The 22,489-nt window shown below is 41.7% G+C and overlaps 1 protein-coding gene across 7 annotated transcripts in view; it reads right to left on the minus strand.

Annotated features, from left to right (window-relative positions):
- SPECC1L (sperm antigen with calponin homology and coiled-coil domains 1 like) overlaps window positions 1-22,489 on the minus strand; it is a 121,292-nt gene that overhangs the window by 22,600 nt on the left and 76,203 nt on the right. For 6 of the 7 annotated variants that reach the window (XM_082416270.1, XM_082416265.1, XM_082416266.1 and 3 more), the window contains 3 exons: window positions 19,659-19,742; window positions 17,041-17,197; window positions 14,770-14,872 (listed from right to left, as the gene is read on the minus strand). In XM_082416270.1, the coding sequence (XP_082272396.1) occupies window positions 14,770-14,872; window positions 17,041-17,197; window positions 19,659-19,742 (344 nt within the window). The remainder of the gene's footprint in view (window positions 1-14,769; window positions 14,873-17,040; window positions 17,198-19,658; window positions 19,743-22,489) is intronic. The other variant, XM_082416271.1, reaches the window with a different exon arrangement.

The following is a 22,489-nucleotide window of genomic DNA, read 5'->3' on the forward strand; positions in this document are numbered from 1 at the left end:
CCTATCAAGGCTGAATTATGAAGGAATAGGAAATCTGAACAGACCTTTAACTAGTAAGAAGATTGAATCAGTAATCAAAAACCCCCCAACAGGGCTTCCCTGGTGGCGCAGTGGTTGAGAATCTGCCTGCCAATGCAGGGGACACGGGTTCGAGCCCTGGTCTGGGAAGATCCCACATGCCGCGGAGCAACTAGGTCCGTGAGCCACAGCTACTGAGCCTGCGCGTCTGGAGCCTGTGCTCCGCAACAAGAGAGGCCGCGATAGTGAGAGGCCCGCGCACCGTGATGAAGAGTGGCCTCCGCTTCCCGCAGCTAGAGAAAGCCGTCGCACAGAAACGAAGACCCAACACAGCGAAAAATAAATAAATAAATTTATAAAAAAAAAAAAAAAAAAAAAACCCCAACAAAGAAAAGCCCTGGAATGGATGGCTTCACAGGTGAATTCTACCAAACATTTAAAGAAGAAATAACACCAATCCTCCTCAAAACTTTTCCAAAAATTGAAGAGGAGGAAACACTTCCTAACTCATTCTATGGGGCCAACACTACTCTGATACCAAAGCCAGACAGAGACACTGTAAGAAAACAAAACTACAGAGAAATACCCCTTATGAACAATGATGTAAAAATCCTCAACAAAATACTAGCAAACCAAATTCAGTAGCATATTAAAAGGATCATACGCCATGACCAAGTGGGATTTATTTTTGGAATTCAAGGATAGTTCAACACATGAAAATCAATGAATGAAATATACCAAATGGACAGAATGAAGGAAAAAAAAACACATGATCATCTCAATTGATGCAGAAATGGCATTTGACAAAATCTGGCATCTAATTCCTGACTAAAAAACAAAAACAAACAAAAAAACCTCTCAGCAACCAAGGAATAGAAGGGAGCTTAAGGCCATCAACAAAACCTGGAGCTAATGGTACACTTAATGGTAAAAGACTGAATGCCTTCCCCCTAAGATAGGTATCAGCAAACTATGACCCTCTTGCCTATTTTGACTAAAATATAGGCACGCCTATTTATTTATGTATTGACTTATGGCTAATTTCAAGGTACAATGGCAGAGTTGAATAGTTGCAACAGAGACCTGTGACCCACAGAGTCTAAAATATTTACTGTTAGGCCTTTAAGTAAAACTCTACTGACTCCTGCCCTAAGACCCGTAACAAGACAGGGATATCTGCTTCCATCATTTCTAGTCAATATTGTACTGTAGTTTCTAGCCAGTACAATAAGGAAAGAAAAAGGAATAAAAGGCATCTAGATTATAAAGGAAGAATTAAAACTGTCTTTAGTCGCAGATGGCAAAATTGTCTATGTAGAAAATATGATGGAATTCATATTTTTTCCATTTTTCATAAGTACTAGTTACCTAGTACTTATAACCCAGAAAGCCTCCTGTGACCTCCTAAAGGTTAACCATTATTCTGACACATATTAGACTAATCTTGCCAACTTCTGGGGTTTCAAGCAACCCAAGATTGTTAACAACCTCATACATGTCTTTTTTCTTTTTTTTCATACATGTCTTTTGATGAATGCATGTACACACTTCGGTTGAGATATACCTGAGAGTGAAACTGCTTGCTCATATGATATATGAATATTCAACTTCAGTAGATACTTCCAAATAGTTCTCCAAAATGGCTGGAACATTTTCCAACCCCATCAGCAATGTCTAAGTGTTCTTATTCTGCTTCCTTCCCAACACTAGGCATGATCAGCTTTTTGAATTAGCCATTCTGTGTCTAATCTGCTGTAGCATCACCTCATTGTGGTTTTAATTTGTATTTCCCTGATGATTAATGACGCTGAGCATTTTTTCAGCTGTTTATTACTGGCCATTGGATATCCTTTTTTATGAAGTGCTTGTGAAGTCTTCCAATTGGGTAGTACAAGTCCTCCAGCTTTGTTTTCCAAGACTGCCCAGGCTATCTATCCAAGTGGGTTTCCATATAAATGTTAATCAGCTGGTCAATTTCCATTAAAAAAATAAAGAAAACCCTGCTGATATTCTGATTGGGATTACATTTACTTTATAGATTATCTGCTCATTCCAATCAATGAACTTATTAGCACATCATGCCATTTACTTAGGTCTTCTTTAACTTCTTACAATGATATTTTATATTCTTCTGTTCTATACAGCTTGCATTAGATTCATTCCTATGTACTTGATTTTTAAAATGCTAATAAAAATGAAATCTTTAAAAAATTTTTGTTTGATTCTTATGTTTTTTTTTTTTTGATTCTTATGTTTATATCTGCATCTTTGTTAGATTTTCTACATCATAATTGTGTCTGTAAATAAACAGTTTTATATCTTTCTTTTCAATCATTACACTTTTTATTTCTTTTTCTGCCTTACTGACCTAGCTAGGACTTTCAGTACAACATTGAAGAGAAGTGAGAGCAGTCTTCTTGCTTTCCTCATCTCTGGCAGAAAGCTCTTGATGTCACAATTAAGATTGATGTCTTGTCTACTATTTTTTTCTAGATACCTTTTATCAGAGTAAGGAAAGCAGCTTCTATTCCTAATTTGTTAGAAATTTGTTCCTTTAAAAAAAATTAAACAGTGAAACAGCTGCTGAATTTTATCAAATGCTTTTTCTGCATCTACTGATCATATCTATCCTTTCATTTTGAGTACTTGCTCTGAAGGATTTTAATTCTTTGAAATTTTTTGAGACTTGCTACATAAGGCTCAGCATATGGCCCATTTTGATCAACATTCTGTGGCCAACTGGAAGGAATGGGCAATCTGCAGTTGTCTGGTGCAGCATTTTATAGCTGTCAGTCAGGACAAATTGGTTAATTGTGTTACTCCAATCTTCTATAGCTTTACTAAACTTCTGTTTGCTTCTTCTACTAGTTACTGAGAGAGGTGTGTTAAAACCTCCAAATATGACTGAGAGACTGTCTTTTTCTCCTTTCAGTTCTGTCAGTTTTGCTTTATGTTCTTTGGGGCTATGTTATCAGGCGCATATGAGTTTAGGATATAAGTGCCCGTGAAATCTTCTTACTGGGCAATGTAAGTCTTCCAACTCTGTTTCCCAAGATTGCCCTGACTACTGCAGTTGTTGCTATTTTTGTTTTGATCCTTTTATCATAATGAAGTGCCATCTTTAACTTCAGTAATGTTTCCTTTTTTAAAAAAAATTAATTAATTAATTTACTTTTGGCTGCGCTGGGTCTTCGTTGCTGCACGTGGGCTTTCTCTAGTTGCGGCAAGCGGGGGCTACTCTCTTCGTTGCGGTGCGTGGCTTCTCATTGCGGTGGCTTCTCTTGTTGCAGAGCATGGGCTCTAGGTGCACAGGCTTCAGTAGTTATAGCATGCGGGCTCAGTAGTTGTGGCTGGCGGGCTCTAGAGTGCAGGCTCAGTAGTTGTGGCGCACAGGCTTAGTTGCTCCGTGGCATGTGGGATCTTCCCGGACCAGGGCTCGAACCCATGTCTGCTGCATTGGCAGGCAGATTCTTAACCACTGCACCACCAGGGAAATCCCTAGTAATATTTCTTTCTGTGACAAGTACTTTGTCTGATGTTAGTATAGATCTCCCAACTTTTGATTAGTGCTTGCATAGTATCTTTCCCATTCTTTTATCTTCTTCAGTCTTTCCAGTTAAAGGATGGTTCTTATATGCAAAACAGCATTGGGTTTGTTTTTTATAATCTGAAAATCTCGGTCTTTTAGCTGTAATACTCAGTCCATGTATGTATAATGCAACTATAATATACTTGGGTTTAAATTTACTTCTGTACCCTTATGCTCTGTTCCTTTTCTCTCCTTTCCTGCCTTCTTTTGGATTAATCAAGTATTTATTATTACTCCATTTCCCCCTCTATTAGCCTCTTAATTTTCCATTTTTTATTATTGTTTTAGTTGTTACCAATGTATAATTTTTAGCAGTCACATTAAAACAGTAAAAAGACATATAATATTAATATGTTTTATTCAATCTAATATATTAAAATATGATCATTTCAATATGTATCAATATTTTTAAATGGGTTGTTTTACATCCTTTTTTCCCCATACTAAGTCTTCAAAATCTGATGTGTGTTTTATAATCACAGCACATCTCAATTTGGACTGGTCACATTTGAAGTGTTCAATAATCACATGCAGCCAATGGCCACTGTATCAGACAGTGCAGCCCTAGAGACTTATGGTATGTGACCCTTAACTCACTAATATCTACCATAAATTCAGAATTTTATAACTTTCTGGACAATACAAGGACCTTACAACATGTTAATGACATTTACTTTTCTACCAACCTCTTGAGCCATTTTTGTTTTATATTTTAAACCTAAATACATCGTTAAACAAGACATTTTTATTATACTGCAGAGTCAATATTCATTTATACTTACCCATACACTTATTTCTCCCATTGCTCTTTATTCCTTCCTATAATTTTGTTTCCCTATGGGATTATTTTCTTTCTGCTGAAAGAATTTCCCTTTTTCTTTCAGAGTGGGCCTGTTGGTGATAAATTCTGTTTTTGTCCATCTATGGAGAAGTTGCCAGTCTTATCAGTACTCTTCTGAAGCTACTACTTTTTCTCTCTATTTTATGATTTTTCTCATTGACTTTCATTTTTGGCAGTTTTAGTAGGACACTCCTGTCCTTCCCTCTCCTCCTAGGACTCCAACTACACACGTATTAAATCTTCTACTGTGTCCCACATCTATGACACCTTCTTACATATTTTTCAACCTTTCATCTCTCAGTGCTTCACTGTGGATATTTTTAACTGATCAACCCTACAATTCACAAATTTGCATTGTATCTAGCGTGTTGTTAAGTGCATGTATTGGAATTCCTAATTTCAGCTATTGTATTTTTTTAGTTCTAAAATTTCCATCTGATTCCATTTTATAGATTCCATTTCTCTGGTAAAATTTTCTTTCTCTTCATCTATTTTCTTGAACACATTAATCAGTTATTTTAAAGGCCTAATCTAAGTATCTGGATCACCTGAAGTTTCTCCCTATATTACTCATTATTTCCCTTGATTTTCAGTCATTTGATCATGTTTACTGGCACGACTGGTATTTCTGATGGACTGCAAGACACTGGGTATCAGAATATAAGGGGCTGGATGGTGCCACCTCCCTGCAGAAAGGTTTTAAGTTTCTTCTGGCAGCTGATCACCTCGATGTAGCAGGTGAAAGTTCTGATGCTGAATTTCAAGCTGGCCTTTTCCAGTCAACCTTTATCTGTAAGGCACAGTTCTTTTGAGGGCTCTACTGAACTCCCAGGATGTTTGCCAGGGTCATTCCCCCTTGGCTGGTCTTGAACTTTTGGTTTTTATCTTCCTGGTACCAGGAGAACAAAAGCTGTGCTGAAGTCTCTATCCTCTCAGCAGCAGATTTCTGCTGAAGTTCTCCAGGTCCACCTCCATGCATCTTAGCATGCGACAAATACCTTGAGGACAAGAGCTAAGTCAAATGTTGAGTTCACTACTCTGAGACTGTCTTCTCCCTGGGATTTAGGACCCTCAAATCTCTGTTGCCTTAGTATAGCTCCAAATTCAGATTTTAGTTTCCCTCCTCAGTGACTCTCAAACAAGCTCTGGACCACTGCTTTCTGTTTGGTCTCTGACCCATGCCAGGAGCTGGCAAATGCTCCAAGGGTTGAAAAAGGCAGTGTAAACAGAAGCTCAACTCAGTGTGATCTCTTTCTCCCTGCAATCTTGGCTCCTGCCAAATTTGTCCCAGCTGCCTTCATTAGTCCCCAGTGCCTTCACAGACATATATATATATATATATATATATATATATATATATATATATATATATATATATATTTGCATTTTAAACAAAACAGTTCTCAGCAGAGTTTGATCTGATAACCTATCATAACCATACACAGAAGTCCATATTGAGTTTTAATTACTAATGCATATTTCACTGACTAGTCCACAAGCTTCCAGAAACAGGAACTACTTTTCTATTTCCTGATTTCTGCTTCAATGCCCAGCACACTACCTGGCACAGAGCTTTAGTATGTATTTGATAAGTTAATTTCTATATTAGGAAATATTGCTAGAAAGCAAGTAAAGCATAGCACATAAAAACATCACTTTTAAACCATTCAAGTCCATCAATTCTTCTGATTCCATTAACCTCCACTAAGAAATGTACAATCTTTCCTTCTTTGGCCCAGGCACTAATGAGCAAATCCCTCAATAAAACTGTGCATTCTTAATGTTTATTTGAGATTACATTACCTCAGGCAGTACTAAAAGCTTTTGCCCATTTATTAAAACTATTTTGTACTAGATTAAGTGATTTCATTATCTTTTGGATTAACTAATCCATCTCTAGGCCTGGTATTTTATCAGAAAACAATGAGATTTCAAAGTAAAGCTCTCTTAAATTAACCTTTAGAGGCTCCTTGATTGTATTCAATTAGGTTTTCCCAGAACAAGAAAACAACAGTACAACAGAAGCTGTTAAATATAAAATTTAGAACCAAAGAAAAGTATACTGAAAGTACGAGTTATATTCCTTATTACCTGGTTAGTCTCATACCATCAATCTTACATTGTTAATCCCTAAAGAAACAGTCAAAGAACTGGAGTAGCTGCCTCTGGGAAGCAGAATTTACAGAGGTGATGGTATAGGGCAGCGGAGCATCACTTCTCTCCATAAGCACTAAAGAACTACTAGAGGTATCTATATATTTAAATTAATTTTAAAACACAATTGTAGGGCTTCCCTGGTGGCTCAGTGGTTAAGAATCCGTCTGCCAATGCAGGGGACACGGATTCGAGCCCTGGTCTGGGAAGATCCCACGTGCTGCGGAGCAACTAAGCCCACACGCCACAACTACTGAGCCTGTGCTCTAGAGCCTGCGAACCACAACTACTGAGCCCGCGTGCCACAACTACTGAAGCCCGTGCGCTTAGAGCCTGTGCTCCGCAACAAGAGAAGCCACCACAATGAGAAGCCCACACGCTGCAACAAAGAGTAGGCCCCGCTCGCCACAACTAGAGAATGCCCGTGTTCAGCAACGAAGACCCAATGCAGCCAAAAATAAACAAATAAAAAAAAAAATTAAAAAATAAAAAAAACCCCACAATTGTATACAAGCTGAGGCACTGATTAAAAAGGAAGACAGACTCAATCCTTAAAGCAATAGTTCTGAAGGCTGTCTGTGATACCACAGACTCATGGCTCAGCCTTGAGGGAGTCACTGATCCTGGCAGGGGTTCAGGCCCACATCTGTAAACCTGACAGTTAACTTAGATCGTCAAGTCCCCTTCAAGGGTAATATTCTAGTATTCTAAAACTTCAGTGACTAATTGGTGGCAGGGCGCAATTTAAAAGAGAAAAAATGTATTTGTCAGATAAAAGGCCAACTCACAAGGGCTTGTTTTGTAATGGATGGTTAATGAAATTACAGTGATTAGTACAATTATTTTAGGATGACTCTTAAGAGAGTTAGCGGAAGATGATATGAGTATTAGGGAATCTATCTCTGTTGATTAGACAGTTCCTACGACATAAAGCACGCGCAGTCCCAGCACTAACGATGCACTTGGGGCCTGAGAGTGCAGAATGTGCTAAGTGTCACGTAACAGCTCCTGCTCTAGTGAGCCAGTCCAGTGTCACAGCCTGCCCTCTCCTGCTGATTGTGGGAAGTCAGAGACCAAAGACTGGTCCCACACTGCTGGCTTCAACGAGGGGTAAGCTCATCCATACTTACAGCTCGATAAGGAAAGGGCTCTGGCACTTCTTACGTGGCTCTTGACAAATTAAGAGCTCTATCAGATATATCTTTCAGCTTAAAAAGATTATGCATATAAAATTATGTCCAATTTTAACTCACAGACCTTGAAATAAAAGAACCAGCATCCTATCTACTTTTAAACAGCAAAACAGATACCAGTCTCACAGGAAACAAAAGCCAGACAAACAAAAAAGCCATACATAGACATCATTACAAAAGTGTCCACAGGAAGTAAGGAAGGGGGGAAACGGGTTTGTAGCACAGACTGCCCAATGTATGAAAAGGTTTTTCTTTATGTATGGCTAACCATTCTGTTTTGCATTATATTTCCCCTTGCATTTTAAGTACCCAGTAAACAAAAAAAAATTAAAATTATTGAGGATCTTAAGGAATTGATTTGTGGTTTTTTTTTTAACTTAATACAATGTACCTTAAAACCACAGAATTAGAGAATTTAAATGGAGGGAACCAAGAGACATTAGTTAAATCATTGATTTAATGCTTGAATTACCTCAATCAACTTGGTTACTTAATTTTTAATCAACTTGCTACATGGCAAAATGCCATAATCAAGGGGGAGGTACTTTCTAATTATCTAAAATTACTCAATTTAAGGGTAATGGTCTAGGAAAATTTAAAGCTTATGTTACAAGATGACATGCAATAACAGAAAAATAATACTTTTAAAATCTGTTAAACGCATAGCATATGCTGGAAATGTGCACAACTGCCTCACTTAAGCTTCCATTTTACAGAGGAGGAAACTGAGGCCCAGAGAGGCTAAGTAATTTGCAAAAGGTCACACAGTAAGAGGCAGAGCTGACATTCAAACCTTACCTGACACTCAAGTCCAAGGGCTTAATCACGACTCTATGTGTGATTCTCACAGCATGGTCTATGGATCAAGTGCAATGCCTGTAAAAATGCAGATTCCAGAGTCTCCCGACGCACCTCTCAAATTATAAATCTTGAGGGTTGGTTCTCAGGAATCTGCACTTTTCCCACAATCTTCACAGGTTTTTGCATACAAGCCTGAGAACCACTGTTCTAAAAATGAACCTCCAAGGTATCCCGTGACATTCAACATATAGGTTCAGACAGTCATTCAGCTCTGCCATGTGCAGGGCCTTCTGCTGGACGCTGGGAAAGACAGGCCCTTCTAAGGAGCTCACAGTCTAGAAAGGAAGACACACACACAGACTGACAACTTCAGTGTCCTTGGGATATATCACGTGGGGTTCTGTAACACAGGGAAAATGAATTACAAAGACCGCCCCCCCCCCCAAAAAAAAAAAAGCCCTGATATACAGAAAGCACTCTGCCCTGGACTGGGTTCAAGTCAAGGAAGAACTAGGCTCCCGGGGCTCTGGGAGGAGGGGGTGCACATTAGGGATGTACCCTTGCGGGGGCGGAGCAGGGCAAAGGCAACGTTGCACAGATGCTGACTTCGAAGCTGAAGGAGCAGACACTCCCCAGATGGAGGGGGTGAAGTGACAGGATGGGGGGCACCAGTGGCCAAGGTGTGATTGTGGAGAAGCCGATAAGACTACACAGGGGCCAGATCAACTGTAAGGGGTCTTGTTCTCCACACCAAGGATTTGAGGCTTTAACCAAACGGCAAAGGAGAAGCAGCTTAAAGAGAAATAACCAGATCACAATTTCAAACCACTTTGGCAGCCAAGTAAAAGACAGACAGGAGGGTGAGAAAATTACTTATGTCCATGCAAAGCCTTCATACGCAGTGTGCACAGCAGCATCGTATGTAACGGCCATGACAACCAGATGGCGTCAGCAGATGATGGGACGACAACAGGTGGTCCACAAAGTGGAATACTGTTCAGTCGTAAAAGGAGTGACACGTGGAGAACATGCTACAACATAGGTGAACTGTGAAAACATTATGCTCAATGAAAGAGGCAGCCACAGAGGACCACACGCTGTGTAATTCCAGTGCCATGAAGTGCCCAGAACAGGCACGTCTATGGAGACAGGAAGTAGATCCGTGGCTGCCTACAGCAAATGGGGAGGGACTGCTAACAGGTACAAGATTTCTCTTCAGATTGATGAAAATTCTCTAAAACTAATTGTGGTGATGGCTGCACAACTCTGTGAAGACACTAAAATGTACATTTTTAAATGGGTGAACTGTTATCTTACGTGAAGTACAGCCCAATAAAAAATGATGTTAAAGAAAAAAATGTAAAGGGTTGAGCAATACTGATTTATGCTCGAGATTTCAGTCCTTGATCAAACTGGGAGCCACAGCATTGATGTTCTTGCCACCTGGCAAAGCTGAGAGCATCAGTTTTACCCCTGCTTTCAGGTATGGAGGACTGAAGTCTTTTAGGATGGAGTTTTATGTCTGGCATCTTTCACTTAGCATAATATTTTTAAGATTCATCCACTTTGTAGCATGTATAAAAACTTCTAATCCATGAACAAAGGATCTTTCCATTTACTTAGATTTTAATTTCTTTCACAATGTTTGTAGTTTCCAGTGTACAAGCCTTGTGCCCCCTTGGTTAAATTTATTTCTAAGTCTTTTATTCTTTTTAAAAAATTTTTATTTTATATTGGAGTATAGTTGATTAACAATGTTGTGTTAGTTTCAGGTGTAAAGTGATTCAGTCATACATATACATGTACCTATTCTTTTTCAAACTGTTTTCCCATTTAGGTTATTACAGAATATTGAGCCGGGTTCCCTGTGCTATACAGTAGGTCCATGCTGGTTATCTATTTTAAATATAGCAGTGTTTACATGTCAGTCCCAAACTCCCAGTCTATCTCTCCCTCCCACCCTTCCCCCCTGGTAATGTAGGTTTGTTTTCTAAGTCTGTGAGTTTGTTTCTGTTTTGTAGTAAGTTCATTTGTATCATTTTTTAAGATTCCACATATAAGCGACACCATATATTTGTCTTTCTCTGACTTACTTCACTAAGTATGATAACCTCCAGGTCCATCCATGTTGCTGCAAACAGCATTATTTCACTCTTTTTAATGGCTGAGTAACATGCAATTGTACATACGTACCACATCTTCTTTACCCACTCATCTGTTGATGGACACCTAGGTTGCCTCCATGTCTCAGCAACCGTAAACAGCGCTGCAATGAACACTGGGGTGCATGTATCCTTCCGAACCATGCTTTTCTCCGGATATGTTATTATTTTTGGCCTCACCTCGCAGAACACAGGATCTTAGTTCCCCCACCAGGGACCAGGGATCGAACCCATGCCCGCTGCGGTGGAAGTGAGGAGTCTTAACCACTGGACCCTCAGGCAATTCCCCCGGATATATTATTCTTTATGATGCTATTATAAATGGAAATGTTGTCTTATGTTCATTTTCAGAGTTTCACTGCTAGTATAGAGAAATTCAACTGCTTTTTATATTGACCTTGTATCCTGTAAATCTGCTGGATTTGTTTAGTAGCTCCAAAGGTTTTTATGTGAATTCTTGAAGGTTTTCTAGATAGCAATCATGTCATCTGCAAATAGACATAGTTTTACTTCTTCCTTTTCAATGCCTTTTTTTCTTTCTCTTGCCCAGCTGCCCTAGCGAGAACTTCCAATAAAATGTCAATAGAAATGGTGAGAGCGGGCATCCTTTCCTGTTCCTGATCTTGGGGGGGAAGCACCTAGTCTTTTACCATTAAGTACGATGGTAGCTGTGGGTTTTCACAGATACCTTTTATAAGGTTGAGAAAGTTCCCTTCTATTCCTAGTTTGTTGAGTGTTTTTTTTTATCATGAATGGGTTTTGAATTTTGTCAAACACTTTTTCTGCATCCACTGAGATGATTTCGTGGTTTCTCCCCTTTATTCCACAACATGGTGTATTACTTTAAGTTTCATATGTTGAACCAACTTTGCATTCCTGGGATAAATCCGACTTGCTCATGGTGCACAATTCCTTTTATTTGCTGCTGGATTCTGTTTGTCCGTATTTTATTGAGGATTTTTGCATAAGAAATATTGGTCTGTAGTTTTCTTGTGATGTCTTTTTCTGGCTTTGTTATCAGGGTAATACTGGCCTCACAGAATGAATTAGGAAATGTTCTCTATTCTATTTTTGGAAGAGTTTGAGAAAGACTGCTCTTAATTCTTCTTTTAAACGTTTGGTAGAATTTACCAGTGAAGCCATCAGGCCCTGGGCTTTTTTTGTTGAAAGTTTTTGATTACTAATTCTGTTTCTTTAGTCGCTATAGGTCTACTCAGATTTTCTTTTATTTTTAAAGTTTTTTTTTTTTTTTGATGTGGACCATTTTTAAAGTCTTTATTGAATTTTTTGGTTACAATACTGCTTCTGTTTTATGTTTTGTTTTTTTGGCGGCGAGGCATATGGGATCTTAGCTCCCCGACCAGGGATCGAAACCATACCCCCTGTGCTGGAAGGTGAAGTCTTTAACCACTGGACCACCAGGGAAGTCCCAGATTTTCTTTCTTCTTGAGTTAATTTTTTTAAATTAATTAATTTATTTATTTATATTTTTGGCTGCACTGGGTCTTCGTTGCTGCGTGCGTGCTTTCTCTAGTTGCAGTAAGTGGGGGCTACTCTTTGTTGCAGTGCGCCGGCTTCTCATTTCAGTGGCTTCTCTTGTTGCAGAGCACAGGCTCTAGGCACGTGGGTCTCAGTAGTTGCGGCACATGGGCTCAGTAGTTGTGGCGCACGGGCTTAGTTGCTCCACGGCATGTGGGATCTTCCAGACCAGGGCTCGAACCCGTGTCCCCTGCATTGGCAGGCGGATTCTTAACCACTGTGCCACCAGGCAAGTCCTTGAGTTAATTTTTATAGTTTGTGTATTTTGAGGTATTTGTCAAATTCATCTATGTTAAACAATTTGTTGGGTATACTGTTCACAGTATTCCCTTTTAATCCTTTTCATTTCTATAAGGTCATTAGTAACGTCCTCTCCAATATTTATTCCTGATTCTAGTAATTTTAGTCTCCTCTTTTTTTTTTCCTTTGTCAATCTAGGTAAAGATCTGTACATTTGCTGATCTTTTCAAAGAACAAACTTCTGGTGTCACTGATGTTCTCTACTGATTCTTCTATCTCCTTTATTTCTGCTCTGACCTTTATTACTTCCTTCCTCTGACTGCTTTAGGCTTAGTCTGCTCTTCTTTTTCTACTTTCTTCAGGTTGATGGTTAAATCACTGATTTGAGATTTTTCTTCTTCTTCTTCTTCTTTTTTTTTATCTTTTGGCCACACCGCACAGCATGTGGGATCTTAGTACCCCGACCAGGGATCAAACCTGCACCCCCTGCACTGGAAGAGCGGGGTCTTAACCACTGGACCGTGAGGGAAGTCCTGAGAGTCTTCTTCTTTATAAAGGTAGGTGTTCACAGCTATAAATTTCCCTGAGAGCTGCTTTTCAGCACCTCACATAGTTTTGTTATGTTATGTTGTGAATTTTCCTTCAGTTATTAATTTCTAATTTCATTCCATTATGATCAGAAAAGATACTCTGTGAAATTTCAATCTTTTAAAATTTATCGAGATTTGTTTTATTACTCAACATACAGCCTATCCTGAATGTTCTACATGCACCTGAGAAGAATACATATTTTGCTGTTGTTGGGTAGAGTGTTCAACAGATGTCTCACAGGTCTAATTAGTATACAGTTCATGTATATAGTATATGGTTCAAATCTTGTATGTCCTTGCTAGGTTTTTCTATCTAGCTGTATCCCAATCATTTACTTCTTTTTTTTTTGGGGGGGGGGGCTAAGCAATTATTTTTTAAGTGTACAGTTCAGTGGCATTAAGTACATTCACATGGTTATATAACCATCACCGGCATCCATTTCCAGAACTTTCTTCATCTTGCAAACTGAAACTCTGTACCCTTTAAACAATAAATCCCCATTACCCCCTGCCCCCCGCCCCTGGCAACCACCATTCTACTTTCAGTCTCTATGAATGTGACTATTCTACGGAGTTCATATAAGTGGAATCCTATAATATTTGTACTTCTGTGTATGGCCCATTTCATTTAGCATAATGTCATGGAAGCAACCTGAATGTCCATCGACAGATGAATGGATAAAGATGCGGTACATATATATGATGGAATACTACTCAGCCATAAAAAAGAATGAAATAATGCTATTTGCAGCAACATGGACATAGAGATTATCATATTAAGTGAAGTACATCAGAGACAAGTATCATATGATATAACTTATGTGTGGAATCTAAAAAAATGATACAAATGAACTTATTTACAAAACAGAAACAGACTCACAGACATAAAAAAACAAACTTACTGTTACCAGAGGGGATAGTGTGTGTGTGTGTGTGTGTGTGTGTGTGTGTGTGTGTGTGTGTTGGGGGGGGATAAATTAGGAGTTTGGGATTAGCAGATACTAACTACTATATATAAAATAGATAAACAACAAGGTCCTGCTACATAGCAAGGGGAACCATATTCAATGTCTCGTAGTAACCTATAATGGAAAAGAATCTGAAAAAGAATAGAAATATATATATATGTATAAATGAATCACTTTGTTATACAGCTGAAACTAACACATCATAAATTAACTACACTTCAGTTTTTAAAAAAAGGTTAATAAACAAAAGAGAGAGAGAGACTGACAGGGCAAGAAAGGAGAGGCTATAAAACAGTCCAGATGAGAAATGACAGGGCACAAAGACAGCCCAGCAGGAAGGGGAAAAAGCTAAGAGAAAACTTTAAACATACCAATGATAAGTAAAATCTTAATTTAAAGTAAAATAAATATATTTTCACTCTTAGTCCAGATGAGGCCTTAACAAAAGCAATTAACTGGGACTTAAATGAGAAAGTGCTACAACAGCTGAACAAGAGTATTGTAAAGGTTAGCTACTCTGGAAAGGTAAGAAACTTATTTCATCCAAGGGATACTCTGCCACGTTCAGGGTAGACTTGGAACCCAGTGCAGGACTCGTCACTGCTCAGGTGAGCTGCGCCGTCAGCACCTGGCGTGGCAGCTGCTCCCCTGGGGCAAAAGAACCATGGGGCTACCTGATAGCCTTCGGTTTTCTTCTGACACCATTTCAGCAAGGCGTTCCTCTTGGATCCTCCATATTCTCTTGCCAATGCCGAGAGAGGGTCCTTCCTTTCTTCCCTGATAAGTGAAAATAAGGAACCCAAGTTGAAATATTTCTTATTTGAGCACCCTTCTAAACCAGAAATCCAACAAATACAACAGAACATTTGAACACAACAAACACACACTCGGAGGCATCCAATGGCAAGATGTACCTTCACCCGCTGGATTTTGCCTGTCAATTTTTATGGGTCTCACAGACCCACCACCGTCAGGGGGCTCTGCCATCTGCAGGGGGCTCTACTCATTATCCACACGGAAACTGGCAAAGATTCAGCACCACTGAATCTTGGGTTCCTTATTTTCACTTAGGGAAGAAAGGAAGGACCCTCTCTCGGCACAGCACCACTCTGCCAGGCCATGTGCATGTGCTGGGCAGGGTGTGGTGAGCAACACAGAGACCCTGCCTCTCAAGGAACTTCAGAGTTTACTACGGGACAGACCAACTACAGAAGCTTGGGGGGGAAAAAAATCAATGGCTATACATTACTCATTTCTTAAAATTATATGGAGGGTACTTTAGGGCACTGTCAACTGCCTTGGAGGCAGAAAAAATATCCTACCTCAGACCAGACACTGAATCAAAAAAGATTTTGTGATCACCCTGGCGATGGAGCAGGGGAGGCATACAACCGACTCCTCCAGTACCCAATCCTTCCTTCCAAGAACTATTCTAGAAGCAGAAAAGAATACCAAGGAGCACCTGGAGAGAGAGTGCTCTGTAAAACAACCTGTTTCTTGACAAGCAGCACACTCTTAAAAGCCTGGTCTAATTTTTAGTGATGACTGCACAAGTGAAGATTCTAGCCCTACAACCCATACACTTAACAGTCCAGTAACTGTCCTAGAGGTTATGATGTTACAGGTGGCTTACTATTATTCTGTCCATATTCATCCTGCAAAGTATGGTAGGAAATCAAAGAGCACACATGTAGAACTGAAGCTTTTTCAAGTTAGAGGTGCACTGAAATAGCACCAATTTTTATTTAGAACCAAAAGTAAAATATGAAAATATTTCAACTTGCAGTTAGACTGCTGTCTTGAAGAAATATACTTTTATGTTCGTGTACCTGCCCACCAGATTGCTGCCCTGGTTTAAAGGGTTCAAAGAGTTTGTTATAACACCACTGATCACAGGAAATGAGAATGAAGATAAAGGTAAGATATATGAATGAAAACAAAAGGGCAAGCCAAAAAAAAAAAAAACAAACCCCTATTATGCTCAAAATAAAAGTAACTACTACAATCACTGTGAAAGGTTTCCTCTAGTTCACACAGGCCATTTTGTTATAGAAACAGCTTAAAAAGCATCAAAGACGAGTAAAGTCTACGGGCACAATGAGAAGCTGCAGCAAAGAGCCTCCTAGAGCAGAGGGTGCTCTCCTGTAACATCTTCACTGTAAGATAAGGAAACGAAGGCCAGGAGACACCTCGTGGAGGCTCACAACTTCTAAGTGGGGGACCAGGAAGAGTGGGGGCCCTGCCCACCAGCGCGGACAGTGCTCCCCCGGGCTTGGCCAGGGCGGCATGAGCTGCACTCTCCACTGCACCCGACCTGCCTGATCCGCACTGAGTATGGGACCACTCTTCTAAGAGGTCGGTCCCCGAGAGGCAGGGTTTTAAAAGTGAGCATATAATTTGAGTTTGAGACACCAAATATTCCACTTTTACTCAAACTTCTAAGTCAGTATACGGTAAAGTTCTGAAACCCACTCCCATCCCTCTTTCAGTTCGTGTTCAGCCTTCCTGCAAACTCACTGGAGTCACTGACCCTACCAGTAACGCTCACCTTCCTCCCCGTCCACCACCCTCAAGGCCTCGCTCGAGTTCCCCTCTTCCAGCCTCCCCAACACTCTATCCACACCCTGTTTTCACTAAACTTACTTTTGTACTCAGCTGTTCTCTACTTGAAAAAACCAAAACCAAAAAACCCCACAAAAAAACAAAACCAAAAACACCAGCTGCTTGGGGAAAATAATTCTCTCTTTTACTTTGCTTTACTTTTTTACTTTCATATCATCTTTCCCAATTCTAGGCATAGAAGACTAGATCAGAAAACACTAAATAACACATAAAGAATGAAAATACATCAGTGCTCGAATGCCGTTACTTTATAACCTGATCATTTAATTTCAAAAGGCCAGGAACGGCAGGCATGAAATGCACCAATGCTAACTGTCCTCTACCTTATCCGGCTTCGAGTGGTGGGGGTCACGGAGGCCGTGGGGGAGGAGGACAGGGACAGCTGTGGCGACGTGGCACCCATGGCCATGAGTGAGGCGGGAGATGCGCCCTCAGGTGCAGAGACATCTCGCTTCATCTCTTCACTGCTTCGTCTGGACACTGAGTGTAAGAAACAGCCATTATGCAATTTATAGCAAAAACATTTTAAGCTGAGTTCTTGAGACATCTTCTTCAGCAGGTCCCCAAAAGAGCAGAAATTATCATACAGGAGGAAAAACTAACATTCTCTTTAACTTACTGATAACTTGAAAGGTTTTTTTTTTTTCCATTTTAAAAAACTGTAGGGGGCTTCCCTGGTGGCGCAGTGGTTGAGAATCTGCCTGCCAATGCAGGGGACACGGGTTCGAGCCCTGGTCTGGGAAGATCCCACATGCCGCGGAGCAACTAGGCCCGTGAGCCACAACTACTGAGCCTGCGCGTCTGGAGCCTGTGCTCCGCAACAAGAGAGGCCGCGATAGTGAGAGGCCCGTGCACCGCAATGAAGAGTGGCCCCCGCTCGCCGCAACTAGAGAAAGCCCTCGCACAGAAACAAAGACCCAACACAGTCAAAGATAAAAATAAATTAAAAACAACAACAAACAAAAAAAAAAACTGTAAAAAAGGTACAGTTGTTGAAATATGCACAGAAGCCCACATTCCCTGAAGGTAAGGAGTGTGTCTCATCCACCCTTAACACTCAAAGCACCCACCTGGCCCACAGTGAGTCGCCCGCAAACCTGCGTTCAACTACAAACACGACCAAAGCCAAAGGCTAACGAAAGCAACATTCACTCTCAACCAAAATCAACACCACCCTTCTGAACGTGGCCAAAAACACTGCTGAAGAGACAGAAAGGAAAGATACTTTGTTACAGGGCCACACTTAATTCTGGGTCAAGACTTTTTTTTTTTGGCTGCCCTGGGTCTTCGTTGCTGCGCGTGGGCTCTCTCTAGTTGCGGCGAGCGGGGGCTACTCTTCGTTGTGGTGCACGGGCTTCTCATTGCAATGGCTTCTCTTGTTGCAGAGCAAGGGCTCTAGGCGTGCGGGCTTCAGTAGTTGAGGCGCATGGGCTTAGTTGCTCCACAGCATGTGGGATCTTCCCGGACCAGGGATCAAACCCATGTCCCCTGCATTGGCAGGCGGATTCTTAACCACTGCGCCACCAGGGAAGTCCCAAGCCACGTTTTAAAAAACATGAATCAACGAATCAGAAAAGCAAAAGGTGTCGTGTCAAGTCAACTACCGAGAGATAAGAACAATCAGGAAAGTCCTATTTTGAAAGTGTAAGGCACTACGCCTTGCTGGAATTACGAAAGTCCTGAGAACTGGGAGGTGGAAGCAGCCATTGCAGCCGTTGAAAACGGAGCCACAACAGAAGCGGCTTTCTGGCCACGATGACATGAGATGCGAGACAAGGTTCCTGACCTCAGAGTCTCTCACCTCAGATGATGCTGGATGCGAGGGAGCCATTATTGCATCATCCCGGGCTGGCTGTAATGCAATCGTGCCAAACACCAGTAATTTCCCCCAGATGACTGGAACTGCCCCCTTTCATTGGCTAAACTTCTCTTGATGATTTTAGGATAGCCACAGCAGACTATAACTCAGCATCAGCTAAGCGGTGTGTTTAAAGATCAAGAGGAGACATGCTTTCTCCTATTACAAGATCTTATCAGAATGATGCACTTGCATATTTGACATAATTTTATAATTATTCTGCCTTTTCCCTTCAATGTCAGATCTCTGTATGCCTTAAATCAGCAGTTTCTTTTAAGTGGTATGCTAGGAAATTGGATGAGAACACCTTTGATAATTTTATACCAAACAGAGGAAAAAGACTGAGAAAGAATCAGAAGAACTCTGTTACAGGAAAAGGCTCTGGATCTGGGCTTTGGGGGTGGTGATTTTGGCTGGACTTTCCACTGATTTAAAGACCCAGCTAAGATGTACAAAAACTATACTAACTTAAATCCACATACAAGTGGGACATTAACCACAGGAGGCAGGGTTATAGGAATCTCTCCTTTCCTGGTCCAATTTCTAGTTGAGCTATTAAGGGTTAAAAAATGGCCACAAGGGGAAAATAATATGAACACTGATAAATTGAAGAGTTAGCTCTAGGAGACCGAAAAAGTAAGCCCATCAAATTCATCATTGTAAAATGGCTATAACACTGGAAAAATCTGGCTTCTGGAGAATTTTTGGTGTGCTCTGCAATAACTCTTCAAAAACAGTCATGACACATCTTGGGATAAATATTTTAACCTTTCACAGCTACGCAACTTTGTATGAACCTATATTTTCAGTGTATCTTCTAACCCACTCTAGGCACTTAATGAACACTTGTTAAGTGAATGGAACTATCTAGCTCTTATTTTTTATTTTTGAAATCAGGGCCACGAAATGTGATTTCTATGAAATGTGTAAGATACAATAGGGGAAATTCAGAGTGAAAAACAATCAAATAAAGAGCTAAAGAGGCAAGTAAGGTTAAATAAACCTAAAGAGAAAGTACTCGGTACCATCACTAAAACTTCTGGAAGAATCTTTTTAAAAGAAATTTCAGATAAAAAGTATTACCTGAGATGGTCTTGGCACTTTCCATGGCAGGTACTCTCGGCAGAGAAGCAGGTCGGCTGGTCGAAGATGTTCTTAGTAGATGCTCTACACAGGGTGGAAAGTGTCACAGTAAAGAGACCTGACCCTGAACTTCAAGAGGTAAAGGTAGCAGGAAGGTGAGTTTTGCTCCCTTTGCCCCTGAGGCTCATTCATCCCTCCTTCCCATCCAGGGCACCTCAACGGCTCCCCACAGACAGAGTCCCTTATACAAAACAACTCCCGTAGACAAGGACCAAGGGAAAACATCTCATTCAACTTTTATTTCTAGGGATGAGACATGCAACGCAGATGAACACTTCTAAACCACCGACTGCTACTTACCTCTGATGCAATTCAACCAAAATTCCAAGATCCCCCACTGCATCTAGGTCTAAAAGTACAAACTAAATCAAAGCCTTGCCCTGTGTGCCTACAGTTAGTGCAGGAGCCATACGTGTCTACAACCAGAAACAAGTCAGGATGGAAACTGGAATAAGAGAATGATAAAGCACTACCAAGCCACAGAGAGGGATTTCTCTGGTGGCACAGCGGTTAAGACTCTGTGTTCCCAATGCAGGGGCCCGGGTTCGATCCTTGGCCCGGGAACTAGATCCCACTTGCATGCCGCAACTAAGAGTTCACAACTAAGGAGCCGGCAAGCTGCAACTAAGACCCGGTACAACCAACCAAATAAATAAATAAATAAAAAGAAAATATCTATCAAGCCACAGAGGTAGAGGCCATTTGCTTCGACTTCAGGCATCGGGAAGCTTTCAGCAGCATAATGACATGAATTTGTCTGTCAGACGTCTGGCTTCACTAGTGGAGAACAGGGCTGGGGAACAGTATTCAGCCTGACAACATTCAGAGCAGAGATAGAAGGACATTCAAGTTAGAGGACAATAAATCCCAGCGTGGGTGAACCATGGGGCAGGTGGGGAACAGAGAGGGCAGCAGGGGGATAGCTCTAAAGCAGGGATGTGGCTAACTGACAAGAGCCTCACTGCCTGGCATGTGGACTTCAGTCTGAGGGCAGCGAGGACCCTCAGGAGGGACACAACCAGATCCTGCCTCCCCGTCAAGGGCACAGCTCCGCCTGTTCTCGCTGAACACAGGCTGGGTTGGAGTCTCTGCAGTCCCCCGAGCCCTGGCACAGTGGTTCCCTCACCCCCTCAGCCCGGCCAAATTCACCAGCCTTTGGGCCCAGTGTGACACCCCTTCCTCAGCACCTGCTCCCCACAATGGGTGCCCCAGACACAGGCCAGCCCGCGAGGCTGTCACCAGGCCAGGACAACAAGCAAGGAAGGCTGGACGTGTTCCGCCTGGTCCGGTGTGTCAGGGACATGTGATGGGGCTGGGCTGAGTGAAGACAGTTAGTCTTGTCTGAGAGCAAACACACTCGACGGGGAAAGGCGGGACCAACCAGACACCAGTCAAACAGCCCCATCAGCACTTCGTTTTAAGAATTAACAATTTAAAAAATACTCCCTCTCAGAATATCATGATGTCAAAAGTAATGGCCTATCACAGTATCTTTCAAGGAGAGCACATCTTTCACGCCAAAATGTGTTTTCTAAGCGTGTGAGGACTGTGTGGTTGTGATCACACAGCACTCTGGAGGGAGGCTCCAGAAGACAGGACTCACACAGCCCATAGCCACTACGCCTTTTTCTTTTTTTCTTTTTTTAAATTTTATTTATTTATTTATTTATGGCTGTGTTGGGTCTTCGTTTCTGTGTGAGGGCTTTCTCCAGTTGCGGCAAGTGGGGGCCACTCTTCATCGCGGTGCGCGGGCCTCTCACTATCGCGGCCTCTCTTGTTGCGGAGCACAGGCTCCAGACGCGCAGGCTCAGTAATTGTGGCTCACGGGCCTAGTTGCTCCGCGGCATGTGGGATCTTCCCAGACCAGGGCTCGAACCCGTGTCCCCTGCATTGGCAGGCAGATTCTCAACCACTGTGCCACCAGGGAAGCCCACTACGCCTTTCTTATCCTGAATCAACAAAGCCTCAGTGCAGAGCCCACCAGCAAGCATCGGTCAAAATTCTGAACCCCGTGGTGCTTGCACTCGTCTTCACAGGAAGAGTACATTATGCACAAAGACTGACAGACAAAGCAAAGTTCGTGGAACATGGAAAGAGTAGGAAATAGGAGTCAACATTTTAAATTTAGTCCAAATGTCCACTTCACAGTTACGAGACTGGTAATGTCCCTGAAGGCTTCATCTCCCAAAGAACACAGCACATGAGGAGAGTGAGGACAGGTTATAGAGACACACGGGTCAGAACAAGGAGGGTGCCAGCTGAGAGCAAGCGGGAGGCGCCCCATCTCCGTCTCTGCCACTGGGCACATGGAAGGCGCGCGACTGAGGCACGGTGCACGGACCTGCCGCCCACCCAGTGCAGCCTGCTCTCGCTGCATGTCTAAGGATCCAAATCCGTCTCAACTCAGTAGACAGTCCCTGGCACAGGCCAACGCTGCTCTTCTGAGAAGGTACAAAAAGGCACTGTTCGGAGGCACCTTCCAATGGGCACAGCGCTGCCTGCCGCTCCAGGTGGTGTTCTCACTGTTGCCCGCGACACCAGCCATGGAACGAGCACATGCCCCTCTGCTGCTGCAGCAGCGGCTAGATTACAGCTTCATGTCAAACTGTCGGCGAATCCCTCTTTGGGAAATAAGATAAGTGTGTCACAAGCAGATGTGGCAGGCAGGATAGAGCTGACGTTACAGTAATCAGGTCTACTCTATTGCCATATGGAGCTATTCTTGTCTTTAATCCATTCATTAAAGAAAAACCACTTGGGTGTCCATGACT

The sequence above is a fragment of the Balaenoptera physalus genome (assembly GCF_965194825.1).
Source record: "Balaenoptera physalus genome assembly, chromosome: 12".
NCBI lineage: Eukaryota > Metazoa > Chordata > Mammalia > Artiodactyla > Balaenopteridae > Balaenoptera > Balaenoptera physalus.